This window comes from Mustelus asterias, chromosome 26, assembly GCF_964213995.1.
Source record: "Mustelus asterias chromosome 26, sMusAst1.hap1.1, whole genome shotgun sequence".
NCBI classification, from domain to species: Eukaryota; Metazoa; Chordata; class Chondrichthyes; order Carcharhiniformes; family Triakidae; genus Mustelus; species Mustelus asterias.
The window spans coordinates 30,968,864-30,984,242 of record NC_135826.1 but is presented as its reverse complement, the minus strand read 5'-3'; the positions used below and the strand labels follow the sequence as shown (position 1 = coordinate 30,984,242).

The 15,379-nt window shown below is 40.3% G+C and overlaps 1 protein-coding gene across 4 annotated transcripts in view; it reads right to left on the bottom strand.

Annotated features, from left to right (window-relative positions):
• Window positions 1-15,379, bottom strand: part of mbd3a (methyl-CpG binding domain protein 3a) — a 37,327-nt gene that overhangs the window by 19,795 nt on the left and 2,153 nt on the right. Inside the window, exons 2-5 of one of the 4 annotated variants that reach the window (XM_078198393.1) lie at window positions 7,937-8,035; window positions 6,993-7,146; window positions 4,928-5,065; window positions 3,981-4,071 (exon numbers count right to left, since the gene is read on the bottom strand). In XM_078198393.1, the coding sequence (XP_078054519.1) occupies window positions 3,981-4,071; window positions 4,928-5,065; window positions 6,993-7,146; window positions 7,937-8,035 (482 nt within the window). Of the gene's footprint in view, window positions 1-3,980; window positions 4,072-4,927; window positions 5,066-6,986; window positions 7,147-7,936; window positions 8,036-15,379 lie in introns of all 4 variants that reach the window. The other 3 variants (XM_078198391.1, XM_078198395.1, XM_078198394.1) reach the window with 3 other exon arrangements.

Genomic DNA, 15,379 nt, shown 5'->3' with positions numbered 1-15,379 from the left:
ACGAAGATGGCTGGACTTGCGGATAGCGAAGAGCATTGTCAGGCAATACAGCAGGATATAGATAGGCTGGAAAATTGGGCGGAGAGGTGGCAGATGGAGTTTAATCCGGATAAATGCGAAGTGATGCATTTTGGGAGAAATAATGTAGGGAGGAGTTATACAATAAATGGCAGAGTCATCAGGAGTATAGAAACACAGAGGGACCTAGGTGTGCAAGTCCACAAATCCTTGAAGGTGGCAACACAGGTGGAGAAGGTGGTGAAGAAGGCATATGGTATGCTTGCCTTTATAGGACGGGGTATAGAGTATAAAAGCTGGAGTCTGATGATGCAGCTGTATAGAACGCTGGTTAGGCCACATTTGGAGTACTGCGTCCAGTTCTGGTCGCCGCACTACCAGAAGGACGTGGAGGCATTGGAGAGAGTGCAGAGAAGGTTTACCAGGATGTTGCCTGGTATGGAGGGTCTTAGCTATGAGGAGAGATTGGGTAAACTGGGGTTGTTCTCCCTGGAAAGATGGAGAATGAGGGGAGATCTAATAGAGGTGTACAAGATTATGAAGGGGATAGATAGGGTGAACGGTGGGAAGCTTTTTCCCAGATCAGAAGTGACGCTCACGAGGGGTCACGGGTTCAAGGTGAGAGGGGCGAAGTATAACTCAGATATTAGAGGGATGTTTTTTTACACAGAGGGTGGTGGGGGTCTGGAAAGTGCTGCCAAGTAGGGTGGTGGAGACAGGCACGCTGACATCGTTTAAGACTTACCTGGATAGTCACATGAGCAGCCTGGGAATGGAGGGATACAAACGATTGGTCTAGTTGGACCAAGGAGCGGCACAGGCTTGGAGGGCCGAAGGGCCTGTTTCCTGTGCTGTACTGTTCTTTGGAAACAATTGTTGGCATGGGTGATATGTAATGCAATGCCCCATGGATCAATGGAGTCCTGAATAAATGACCTGAATTCAGGAAAGACTGGCTGTAAACAAGCACAGTAAGAAGTCTCACAACACCAGGTTAAAGTCCAACAGGTTTATTTGGTAGCAAATACCATAAGCTTTCAGAGCGCTGCCCCTTCGTCAGATGTCCATCTGACGAAGGGGCAGCGCTCCGAAAGTTTATGGTATTTGCTACCAAATAAACCTGTTGGACTTTAACCTGGTGTTGTGAGACTTCTTACTGTGCTTACCCCAGTCCAACGCCGGCATCTCCACATCATGTAAACAAGCAGGCAGAGAGTATATTGAAGGAGGCAGGAAATTACAGAAGAATTTAATATGTTGCAGTGGGCATACAACCATGGTAGATGAAATTCAACATAGAAAGTGCAAGTAGAAGGGAAATAATGGCAGGGCATCACATTTAACCAATGGTGTCAAACTTGCTATCGGCAATGCCAACAAAATGGGAGTGGTAACAGTCTCAATTCTGACTTGTCTAGTCATTGCAGAATAGCAATTAACAAAGCAGGAGAAGCAAAGAATGATACAGCCAGAAGGAGGCTCTTCAGCCAATTGTGCCAGTCTAGGCTCTTTCAGAGAGATTAACTTATGCTTTTGGGGTATCTTTAATGCAGCAAGACATACCAAGACATTTGATAAACACATAGTAAATAAATTCCAAACCAAAGAGTGTGATCAAAAAGGTTGGTGAAAGAAGAGAGTTTTAAGAAAGGCAGAGATGTCGGAAGCAAATTTCAGAACGTGGGGTCCAGACAGCAAAGTGAATAGAGAGATTGGAGAATGCACAAAAACCCACAGTTTAAGTAGTGGTAGGAGGTTAGAGCTGGAGAAGGTTAAGGGAGGCAAGATGAGCCTTGCCAAGATTAGAGATATAAACCTGAGGCATTGCAGGGACCAACAGCCAATGTAGACAGGGTGATATCGGATAGCAGGACTTTGTGCAAGATGGGAAATTGACAGCCAAGATTTGGATGAAGTTACAGAGGGTGGAAAATGTAAGGTCAGCCAGGACAGGCTGTGTTTCAGACTAATAATTAAGCAGCCTTTGTAATGGAAATATGGGGTCAGAAACTCAGCCCAGGGTTGAACAGGCCAGAGGTTGCAAACAGCATGGTTAAGTCAGAGTACCTGAGAGGAGAGAGAAACAATGATAGTGTTTTTTTTGATGGGAGCTGAAGACAATAACTTGTCAATATTTAACTAGGGGAAATCATGGCTCAGACAAGCAATCACATCAGAGGCAGTGGAAGGTCAAAAGTAGTGACGTAAAGGTGCAGCTCTAAATAGTGTCAGCAAGGAACAGCATGAAAATGAGGAAGCCATGAATATATCACTGGTAGGTGGAGTTCAAGTTACAGATTTAAGAGCAGGAAGAGAAATCATTGCTGGCGATGCTAATCAATAGGAAGCAGTGAAAGCAAGAGAAGGCAGACTGAGTGGGCCAGAGAAGTATTGACAAAGGATAATGGGAGTCAAAAGCTGTAGAGACTGAGGAAGACAAAAAAGATACTATTCTCAGTCAATGATTGCCATTTTTGACTACAGTTAGAGCTGTTGTGATACTATAGCACTGGTGGAAACCCAATTGGAAAGATTAAAAGAGGTAACTGTGGGAAAGATTGGTACGGATGTACGATTATGTGGCAGCTGCGTCACAGTTGGTAGCACTCGAGTCAGAAAGTTGTGGTTCAAGTCCTCTTCCAAAGCCCAAGAGCAAAAATCAAGACTGACATGCCCAATGCAGTAATGAGTGCTGCACTGTCACGCATGCCATCTCTCAATTGAGATTATGCACCATAAGGGCATGAAAGATCCTATGGTACTAATCTGGTGTAGTGCAGGAGAGTTATCCCTAGTTATTTATCCTTCAATCATCACAGAAAAGTCAGCTGGATAGTATCACATTGCTGCTTGTGGGAGCTTGCTGTGTCCAAACTGGCCCCCATATTCCCTACCGTGACAGTACTTCCAAAAGTGCTTTGCTCACAGTAAATGAACAAGTGGCAGTTGTGAAAGGTGCCATATAAATACAAGTGTGTCTAACAGTATCTTTAAGGAATAAAAACAGAAAATACTCAGCAGGCATGGCAGCAGCAGTGGAGAGAGAAACAAAGGGATTGTTTGAGATTGGTGATCCTTCGCCAGAATTGATGATTATTTCCAGCATTTTCTATTTAATTCAGATTTCCATTATCTGCAGTGTTTCACTCTTATAATATATTATAAGGACTTTGGAGATGCAACACTAGAGTTTTGAAGGAAAGGATGAATGTTGTTTTAGAAAGAGACAACTGCACCAAGATAGTGAGCAATTTTATCAGTGAAGTTTAGAGCCATTATGATCTGGCCCTTTAAATCTGCTTTCATCTCCGCTCTCTGAAGCACAAGGAGATAAAAAAAGAAAAGCTGCCAAAAATTTGCAGCACTTTCCCAGCTCTAGGTGCAACCTGCTTGTTTGTTTCAGACTCACTTTATTCATTTGTCCAATTACTTTAATGACTGGATGTGGGGGACAGAAGGAGTTTGGGGGGGGGGGTGGGTTCAGGGATCTGCAAACTGCCAGGTTGTTGCTCTTTTCCTGTCCTTTCACTAGTGGATGGTCAGATCATGCAGGAGATTTTTGCTGTCATCAGGTAGGAGGAAGAAATATGTCTGCAGGGGTTATCTGTGTTACACGCAGCAGTTCTAATTGGGCTTAATTGCAATGGATTTTGGTCAGGAAAGCAAGTTCTCAAGCACAGGAGACAGTGGAAGAGAAAGTCTTGCTGTGAGAAGCTGTTGGAAGGCTGAAATCTGGTTCAGCACAACTTGCGCATTTCTGTGGGACTAGAAACATATAATTGCACTAATTTCTAAAGTTAGAACACTATTCAATTTTAGTACACAAAACCAAAACTGATAAGAGCACAAACATCTGAAAATAATTCAAGTCAAACTTGTGAATTAATTCCACAAAAGTTTCAAAACTTTCCTCCCTGATATCAAATACAAAAGCAGGCGATGTTTCTAAAATTTGTGCTCACCTTGTAGGCCTTTGGGTAGATCCATAGTCTTGATGATTTCTTCTGCAATATCGAAGGCATTCAATCCAGTCAGCTTCTTCTCCCAGAATAACTGAAAAATGTTAAGGAAAATATTTTAAGGTATAAACTGGAAAAAACAAAATAGTTTTGTAAACTTAAGACAATTCTGCATTTTAATGAAAACAGTAGGAACTCAAAAGCCATTTGAGTCGAGTTTTAAATAGAAATTGCAGACAAATAAAAATGGAAAACATTTAAAAACATGAGCTTCCCTCCAATGGCTTGCTTAGTCAGCAATGTATAGCAAGTGACAATACTAAACCACATTGGTCATTACTATCCAACATGCTTGCTGAAAAGCATATGGGTGCAGAGGCTGGCTTAAGACAGAATTAAGCTTTGAAGCAATGGACAAATAGGCTGCTATCACACACTAGATATACAGAGAACCCTCATGTTGACAAACTGCCAGAATGCTGTTGATGCATTAAAATAGTACCACGGCAAAAAGTTTAGTTATTAGTTACAAGGCTTATATTAACACTGCAATGAAGTTACTGTGAAATTCCCCAAGTCGCCACAGTCCAGCGCCTGTTCGGGTCAATGCACCTAACCAGCACGTCTTTGAGAATGTGGGAGGAAACCGGAGCACTTGGAGGAAACCCACGCAGACATGGGGAGAATGTGCAAACTCCACACAGTGACCCAAGCCGGGAATCGAACCCGGGTCCCTGGCACTGTGAAGCAGCAATGCTAACCACTGTGCTACCGTGCCGCCCCGCCCAAGCATCAGAGCCTTCAGGAAGGGAGGGGAGGGGGAGTACAAATAGGGGAAAAATCAAATATTGATAAAATTAGTTACATATTTCTAAAACTTGAGAGAAAAATAAAATGTTGCTGCAATAGTCTAGAAAGTTTGCACTGAATCAACATGAATCACCAGTTACCTGCCGGGGCTGTTCTACTGCTTTCTGTGGATCCATTTTTACTTTGTTGTTGGGGTGGTTGGTCACTTTAGTAACTGGTTGCTTGAAAATTGAAGCAGTCTGTCTAACAGGTAGTGAAGTGTTCAGATCTGGTTTGCCCTGTAAAAATCAATCGATTCATGAGTATGGCTAACATGCCCAAGCTGTAACTAGTACCAATTTTAAACATTTCAGAATGTATGATATTGAACAAAGTAATCAGAACCCAGAGACTAATTTTACATTTTAAACATGGCCAGCTTTAACATAAAATATACAAGATTAAAAATCTGAGATATTATAATATACAGTCTATACTGTTATAAAACTATAACAGCACATTACATATTGTATTCAGTGTTTCCAATATTAAGTTATCAAACCGCTAATCGCGTATGGGGGGAGAAGGGGTTTCAGCAGTTTTACCTTTTCCACAGAGATAATGATTTCTTGTTGAGTGCGCTAGAATTCAATGGTGTAGTAAAGGTCTCAAAATCTGCAAGTGTTCTTGTGGTTTCAGTGGGGTCTCAACTCAGTTTATCTATTTTCTTCATTGATATGACAGTTCTACTCTTCATTTGCTTACTTTTATAATTCAGCCACCCATTTCCTCCCCAAGTCTCCTGCGCTGTGAATGGCAGACAGAATCATGCTCAGAAATGACATCCTCCACCTTCAAGAACTTGCCCACATCTAATCACCAACATATTGGAGAAAAGGTCACAGCTTGAGAAAGGGGAGAAAAATTAACAATGGAAGAAAGCACGACTATCCTTTTCTCAGATGCTGGCCTCTGGGTGAAGACAGAATGTTCCCTGGTCAGCTTTGATGCCTCCATGGCCTAATCTTTGTGGGCTGCGTGTACTTTTGAGTGGTGTCTTGCAGCAATATCAACTGAATATTGCATGACATAAACCACTCAATGTTCCATCCAGATATTTGCATCAAGGACTGAATATTACACAATATAGTTGAAATGTTTTGACTATCCAAGGGAAGGGCAAAAAATACTTGCAAACCTAAACCATGAAATATGCAATGCTACATTTAACTCTCCTTATGACATTTCCTTTCCTATCAATTACCACCCAAGGTTCGGGACCTGCGTAACCCATTGTAATTACCTGCATCAATCTTGAATGCATACCATCTCCCTGTTGCCCAGTGAGGACAGCATCTAATCAGTGTTAAAGTTAACAAGCTCGACATCTAAATGTAACCATTATTTTAAGATTTCAACTTACAAATGTACTTTTTAATGTATGTCTTCAACAATATCTCCTTTTAGTAGTGGCTTATCTATGTTGTTAGATAACACTTGAGCCCAACTAATTATTTCAGGACCACAAATGAAATTTATTTTGGAATTTGAGCATTTAAATGACAGCTGAAGTATCCAAATAGGCAACTGGCAGCAGAAAATAAGAACAAGAGATTATCCTTGTTGTCCAGATGCTGTAATAAACAGGCCATTTTGGTTCAGGGAAATTCACCCAAGGACAGAATGAGCACTAATATGAAACTGAAATCATTATCGTGTGTAAAAGCCATTGCATGTTGATACTCCTAGTCTCCCCAAGCATTTCCACCAGTCGAACAGATTACACATGATTGAAGATATTAGATTTAAAAAGGGTAAATTGCCAATCTTAACCATATCAAGCCAGGAGCTTCACTATAAATGATGAAGCCAAGCTATTCCATGTCTCAGCCTAATGTCTCATCGCCAGACAGCTGATTATACTTTCGGTTCAGTAGAGGCCTGGAAGCAGGTCTCTTAAGGTTTTCATTGGCCTACTGAGCTCAAGTGAAAACACCCAGGTTTGTAGGGCAATTTCACCTCTGTACTGAGCATGCGTAACTTGATTTGAGCTTGGACAGGCATAAAAGGGTAGAGTTTATTTTGCTTCCAATCTTAGATACACAAAAGCCAATTGAGCTGACAGAAACAAATATCGGGAATTAAGAGAAGGGCACACGGATGATTCTTCAATCATTGTGAAATGCAATATACTGGTGAAAATGCCGAAATCTCAAATACCTTGACCTGGTTGGCAGAGTCGAAGCGCAGCCTTTGTCTGTTCTTGTTCAATTTGCTGATCAGCATTTTCCCTGTTCGGAAATCAAAACTGCTCAGATCCATCGAGTTCCCCAGGTACCGCGCAAGCTGCGGCTTGCTTCTGAACTTCTTTCCACTTGGGCTAAAGTGATGCAAACAAAAGAGAAATGTCTTTTATTGCATTTTATAAAACATTACATTTGTTTTTTTTAAAAAAAACAAACACTTTCAAAGTAACTAAATCCTGCCGATTAAAATGGAACATACGTAGTAGAAACTTTAGACGCTATCGAAACCATCATTCTACACAATCACAGATAACACAGTCAACTAAATCACAATCTAGTATGAAAACCACTTGCTCACCGAATGGCATTATGATCATTATTTTTTATTTACTTTTCAGTTTTAAATTGGGGGTTAGTCATGACAATCCAAGAAACCAAGTAGAATCTACACTAGTGGACATCACTAACAATTAACCTTTTGCATGGCACAGTAACACATTATGGATACTCAGCTTTCCACATAAGATGCAGAGCACAGCCACACAAAAGAACGACAGGAGTTTCACCAAAGGGGAGGGGAAAGAAGAAAAAAAGTGCCATTTTTCAGACTATTCTCAAAAACCTCCAAGCAGCTGGTTATACAGCAGCATTAGCAGAGGCCTGGAAGTAGACTACTAAAACATTTTCTCAGCCAGGAAAGGTGAACTGTGCAGGGAAACTTCAAGGGAAAAGTAATAAAGCTGAAAAATCAAGGAAATTAAATTTGTAACAACATTTACACAGTCCCAGAAACTCTAGAACTTCTACAGTGTTAGTCGTTTGGACCCATGATCCCCACATACCAATCTCCTGATCTCAATCACGCTAGAGAAGGAGAAGGTGTCACACGCTTCCCCATGGGGAAGAAAAAGGACTCTCACGCACCTCCTAGTGGACAGCTCAAGAGCTACATTGGCAGAGGCCTGGTAGCAGATCACCTGCCTCTCTTCTTGGCCAGGGAATGGTGCGTGATGGACAGGCAACCTAAACAAGAGGGGAGAAACACAATTTAAAAGAGGGGATGGAAATGGAACACAATTAAGCATTTTGAATTCTTCCCACCCCATCATCTTCACTGAGATAATTGCAGAATTTCAGAATTATAGCACTTTAGACAGCAAGGGGTTGGTCTCATAGTAACTTAAATAATAAACATGTATTATTGAACTTTGCTTCTTCGGGAAATAATACTTTCAACCATCAGCCTCAGTTTATTTTAAGATCTGTATTGATCATAGTTCTAGGAAGGAGCATTTGGGCTTCTTACTTGCAATAAATTTCAAATCTCAAGATGAGACCTGCATATTCCTTTGAATTTTCAACCATACACTATCATTTTATCATTGTCTCAGCGAGACTCTCAATGTGGAATATTACTTACTGATGGCCTGACAAAATGGGAAGAAATCTTCTAATGCAATAGATTATTCATAACTGATTTGCTACAGCTGTTCTTATTTTTAATTTTAGAAAACCCTGTTTTTCAATTCACACAAAGATCTTTTAGAATTTGCAAACAACAAATACAAGGTTCTGCAGTTTTAACAGCATTAGTTTGCACAGCATTAGAAGGGAGCCTTGTAGTTTGGCAGCACCATAGAAGAGGAATCTGGAGTTTGGTTAAATATAGGTATAGTAGCATAGTGGAGAGAGAGATAAAGTTTTTGAAGAAAGCTCCCCAGAGATAATGAACTGATTCTGGGAAAATAATTCTTTCCGACACAGTTGATAAACATCTCTAAAATACATAACATTTTATGTTACAGGTACTATAAAATGCAAATTTAATTGGCTCATAAAATATTCAGAGAAGTTATATTTTGCTATTTCTATGAATGTGCCCTGGGAAGAATTAACAGCAGTAACTCCTTATGAGATTATGGTTTCTTATAATCCCCCCTTTTCCCCCCACACGACCACTTTTAGGGGTATACTAACTGAAGGTGTACAGACCAAAATAATCTTAGTTTAATGACTGCGAAATGCAATTTTAGCATCTTACATTAGAAACTTAAATATTTAAAATGTGATGGGAGATTTTTCATAAATCAGTTTGACCAATTTGATTGAGCCAAGATGAAATTGATGTATTGCTGTTATCAAAGTTTAGATTTACTCCTGCTTTTTAAATACTAAGTTTGAGCAAAAGTATGATACCAGAATATAATACAGGACATGTATACCAGCACCATTTCAAATATATGGATTTTAATTTTTGAAAAAGGAGCGTTTATTACGAATACTTATTTTCCCCAATTACAATTAAAACAGGGCAGAAGTAAATAATCAAAAGTGCAATGATCTTTTAATAACACCAAATGACATACTTGATTTCTGTCATACAAACAGTGTCAGGAAAAGATGTGCCAATTCTGCAGTATTGGAGAGCAAAATGGGACAAACTATATAAATTTTGTCATCTGAATATTAGCGCTACATTTCAGAAAATTTTAATAAGGTATAGCAGGGTTTACATAAGGAGACTTGAGAGAAGATAGGAATCACTGAAAATCATCAAACAAATTCATAAGAAATACGAGAAGTAGGTCATTTACTTCCCCACTAGAAATAGGATCATCTGGATTATAATGGAAAAGGAAAGATTTTCAAATATCATTTTTTCCATTTACTGTACCTGCATTTTTCTTAAGAGTCAGCAGGTTTAATTTTTATGATCTATACCTATTACCATGCAATGCTGAGGAAATTGTGAATTCTCAATTGTGCCATCCTTCAAATTAGATATGTTGTTAAAACTGAGCACTATCTGCCTGTTTAAGTGAATATACCATTGAAGCAGAAACCTCTCCAGTGCCTGGCCGACATTCATTCTTCAACTAACATCAGTAAAATAGATCAACTGGTCATTCATTTCATTTTGATTGAAGGACGTATATACAAATTGGCTGCTCTCATTAAATTACAAAATGTGACTTCACTTCAAAAGCAATTGACTAAGGATAAGATGTTCTTCCACAAGATGAATCTGCAGTCAAGTTTTAACAAAACCATTATGAATGGACAATTTTCATATTGCATTGGATAAGCTTGTTACAGCAATTTTATAGCAAATAGAGACCAAATCACATAAGCCAGTATTTAAGTTATTAGTGGGCAAGATGGTCTGTGGATATATCTAATTTTAACAGCACGATACTACCCAATGGATAGTTCTAAGTGAAATTTTTCATATGATCATAAGAAATAGGAGTAGGCCATTTACAGAATCACAATCTTTACAGTGCAGGTGGCCATTCGGTCCATCAAGTCTGCACTGGCTCTCTGAAAGAGCATTTGACCTAGTTCCACTCTGCTATCTTTTCCCTGTAACCTTACTTATTCTCTCTTTTCAGATAGCAACCCAATTCTCTTTCGAATACCTTGACCGAACCTGCCTCCACCTCTCAGGAAGTTTGTTCCAGACCCCAACTACCCTTTGGGTGAAAATCGTCCTTCCACACATCACTTGAACTCCTGGATCAAGGCAAATACTGCGGATGCTCTGACGAAGGGTCATCCAGACTCGAACGTTGACTCTATTCTCTCTCCACAGATGCTGTCACACCTGCTGAGTTTCTCCAGCATTTTCTGCTTTTGTGTTACTTGTACTCCTCCTGTGTCTAAGGAAGACTGGAAGATTAACACCATTGCCTCTGCAATTTTCACTCTCACTTCCATCAGTTCCCTCAGATGCATCCAGTCCTGGTACCTGATCTATTTTAAGATAGCCTAACATCCCCTCCTTCTCAACTGTAAATTCAAGTGTATCAGTTCAAGGTAATATACCTTAATGTTGCCTGCAATGCATTTTCTATGAAAGTGGCCCATTGTTCAACCACTGTATTTTCTGCCAAGATTTTTATTCCAATTCATTTGACTTGGACGCATTCTTATTCCATCGAAATTGGCTTTCCCCCAATTAATTATCCCTGTTCTGGATTGCTCCTCGCCCTTTGCTATGGCCAACCTAAACCTTGTCATACAATGGTCCCCTAAGAGCTCTCCCACTGATATTTGATCCACTTAAGCTAACTCGTTCCCCAGAACCAGGTCCAATAGTGTCTGCCCTCTCATTGGAGTGGAAGCATGCTGCTGCAGAAAATTATCTTGAACACATTTTAAGAACCCTGGTCCCTTTGCACTATTCCTATCCCAGTCTATATTTGGATAACTGAAGTTCTCCCATTATAATTCCTCTATGATTCTTGCATCCCTAATTTCTTTGCAAATCTTTTATTACCCGGACGTCATTTAATGACTTATTAACCTGCTCTAATTTCATCAAACTCTTCCAACTTACCTCGATTCTACTGATATATCCCTCAGCCCAGTGAGCAGCTCTGCCATTCAACAAGATCATGGCCTTAACTGTAATCCTTGACTCCCTTATCAACCAAAAATCTGCAACTCAGCCTAGAATAAATTCAATGACTGAGCCACCACTGTTTGCAGGGGAAGAGAGTTCTAAAGACTAACGACTTAAGAGAAAAAGATCCTCATCCACATTAAATGGGAGTTGCCTTATTTTTAAATTGCGCCCCTCTTGATTTCCCCAAGGATAGCAAACATCCACCAGGCATCTAATGTGTTTCAATAAGATCGCATCTCATTCTTCTAAATTTTAATGAGTATAGACCCAACCTGCTCAATTTTCCTCAGTAGACAATCCCTTCATCAATCAGCCGGGTGAACCTTTTCTGAACCACTTCCAATGCAGTTATATTCCTCCTTAAGAAAAACAAAACAACTCCAGGTGTGGTTTCACCAATGCCCTGTACATCTGTAGCATAACTTCCCTACTTATATAATCCATCCCCCTTGTAATAAAGGCCACATTCCATTTGCCTTCCTAATTGCTGTAACTGCATGCTAACTTTGTGATTCATGTACAAAGGCACCCAGATCCCCCTCCTCTGTACTGTAGCATTCTGCAGTCTCTCAATTTAAATACTCCACCTTTTCAATTCTTCCTGCCAAACAGGGCCTCACATTTTCCCACGTTATACTCTCAACTACCAAACATTTGCCCACTTTGTCCACATACCTTCACAGACTGTTTCCTCCACACAATGTACTTTCTTAGGTACCTTTGTATACTTAGCGAATTTGCTACAATGCAGATGGTCCTTTCATCCAAGTCATTAACATTGATTTTGAATGCCAGATTCAGGAAAATGAAACTTATGGTCAAATCCTCCAGATTTAATTCTGAAAATCTAACATACAGAAGTAGTTCAATCATTATTGCATTTAGTTATTTTAAGGTTCTGTGAAGGGTGCAATGATAGAAATTGTTCCAAAGTTTAGGTTTTCAGTGTCTTGGGGAAATACACCTACATGGAAATGCCCTGTGCTCCATGTGATACAAAAAAACAGGTGCAGTGAAGAGAAAAGAACAGGCTTCCGAAACTGTGGGCCCTGACCCACAGTGGGGTCGCCAAACCAAACCTCAAACTCAGGAGGCAGCAACAGCTATTGTGAAGCTTCGACGAAGTTCTAATAGTTACAAGGCCCCTTTCAATCCCTGCATGTTAGCATGGCCAAACTGAACAATCTTTGACATCTGATCCCAGGTGAAAAGGTAGGTACTCTATTAAAAAACAGCTTCCTCTCATGGCTCACCATCATCTACCCCCCCTCTGTTCGCAGAGCTTTATCTGCCCACCTAGCTCTCAATCTGGGGTCACAGTGGGAAAAGGTTTGGGAAGCACTGGAAAAGACAATTCTTCTCAAATGGCTTTGCAGTTGTTTTGAAAATGCAAACAACAGGAAGAACCCTGGCTGCTGCCTCTTTATTGCTGGCTTAATAAGGCACAAAAACAATTGCCAATTCAAGGGCAGTTGGGGCTGTAGATAAATGACAATCAGCATGTTGTGCTACCCATCGCAAACTTATTTAAATCGCTGTTGCCTCTTTGAAGCAAACTTGTTTTGCTCAGTTATCAGCATTTAAATGATTACACAAGCAAGTATTTTCTTGACTTCTCCAACAGAGTCACTGATTAAAATATTCTCAATTCAGTACCCTAAGGGTTGCATAGATGTTCATATAAATAATGAAATCCTGTTCTCTGAAAATATGCTGGTGTTATTTGAACCAACAACAATAGCTCATAGTACACTGATGAAAGCAATATTATTGCTACACAAAACTAATATCTTCGGGCTGCTTATTTGATCCACGAGATCTAGGCATAGGGGTAGGCCATTTGGTCAAGTCTGCTCCATCCTTTAGCAAGATCATAGCTAATCTGATTCATGGTCTCAACACCACTTTCTCATCTACCTCCCGCCCCCCCCCCCCCCCCCTCCTTTCCAGTCTTAAAAGATAGACTTCTTATTCTTAAATGCTGCCCGTATGTTAATCTCCCCAAGAGAAAATATCCCTCCTGTATCCATCCTATCAAGTCCCCTCAGGATCTTGTATTTTCTATAAGAGCACATCTCTCTAAACTCCAATGGGCAAAGGCCCAACTTGATCAACCTTTCTTCAGAAGATAACTCCATCATGCCAGGAATTAGTTCAGCAAACTTTCTCTGAACTGCTTCAAACACATCTTTTTTTCAAATAAGGAGGCCACAACTGCACACAGTACCCCAGATGTGGTCTGACTAAAGGCCCAGTATAGTTGTACCAAAACATCCCTATTATTATATTCCATTCCCTTGCAATAAATGGCTTACCTAATCACTTGCTGCACCTGCATACTAAGTTTGTGATTCATGTACCAGTGACCCAGATCACTCAGTACCACTGTATTCTGAAATCTCTCTCCATTTTAGTAGCATATTGCTTTTCCATTCTTCCTGCCAAAGGAGTAAGGTTCACATTTTCCTTTATTATACTCCACCTGCCATTTTTTGCCCACTCACTTAACCTCTCTCTATACTCCTGACCCCCACATGATATGCAAACAAAAGAAATTTGCTTTGGGTTAAGCCATCATCTCAATTACACAACTAGATAATTATGATTACTGTAAGATAAAACTTCTTCATAACATATACTCAATTATTGGATTTTTTTAAATCATAGAAATCATAGAAACCCTACAGTGCAGAAGGAGGCCATTCGGCCCATCGAGTCTGCACCGACCACAATCCCACCCAGGCCCTACCCCCACATATTTACCCGCTAATCCACACATCCCAGGACTCTAAGGGGCAATTTTTAACCTGGCCAATCAACCTAACCCGCACATCTTTGGACTGTGGGAGGAAACCGGAGCACCCGGAGGAAACCCACGCAGACACGAGGAGAATGTGCAAACTCCACACAGACAGTGACCCGAGCCGGGAATCAAACCCGGGACCCTGGAGCTGTGAAGCAACAGTGCTAACCACTGTGCTACCGTGCCGCCCGTTGCGCAGTTATGTACTCAAAAGCAAAGAACAAGATTGGATACTATAAAAATAATAGTATAATTTTGGTACATCTGACATAGCTAAAAAAAATAACAAATTAAGCAGTAGGACTACAATTGTTTGCCTCGGAGGGAATACAATGTCAGTTTACTGAATGTTTCCTGGGATGAGAGGATTGTCCTTTGAGGAGAGATTGAATAGATTAGGTCTATATTCTCTGCTGTTTAGAATGAGTGATGATCTAATCGGAACATATAACATTCTTAAATGGCTTGACATGGTGGATGCTGGGGAAGACACACCGCCCCCCCCCCCCCCCCCCCCACCCCAAGCTGAGGAATCTGGAACTAAAGATTAGTTTCAGAATGAGGGGTTGGTCATCCAGAGCTGAGATTAAGAGAATCTTCTTTACTCAAAGGGTTATGAACCTATGGAATACTGTACCCTAACAAGCTTGCATACTGAATATATGCATGACAGCGCTCAATAGTTTTTTAATGTTAATGGGAATTATGGGAAAATGAGGCAGTGTTGAAAGATGTTACTGAAGTAAAAGATTGGCCATGTTCTGATGGAATGGTGGAACAGGCTCAAGGGGTTGACTGGTCCGACTCTAACTCCTATTTCATGTGCAGAAGAATTGAAATATATAGTACATAATTTAGTTTGAGACTTAAATTTGCATAATCTAGCAGCAAAAATAGTAACTTTATCTTCGACTTATCACTATTTTTGCAGCAATAGTGCACCTTTATTTTCACGTGAAATTCTGTACATACATCTTCAACTGGGCTATTTTCATAAATCCTTACATTTGTTGTGCAGGTACAGTGACAATTGTAAGCCTTTGATGCTTCAAAGTTGCACCAGGAAATAACTGCACAGAAGACAAATGTGCAGAACCATGCCACTTTCAGTGAGCAGAGATACAAGATGCTAATGACGGATATTGTCCAGAATGGA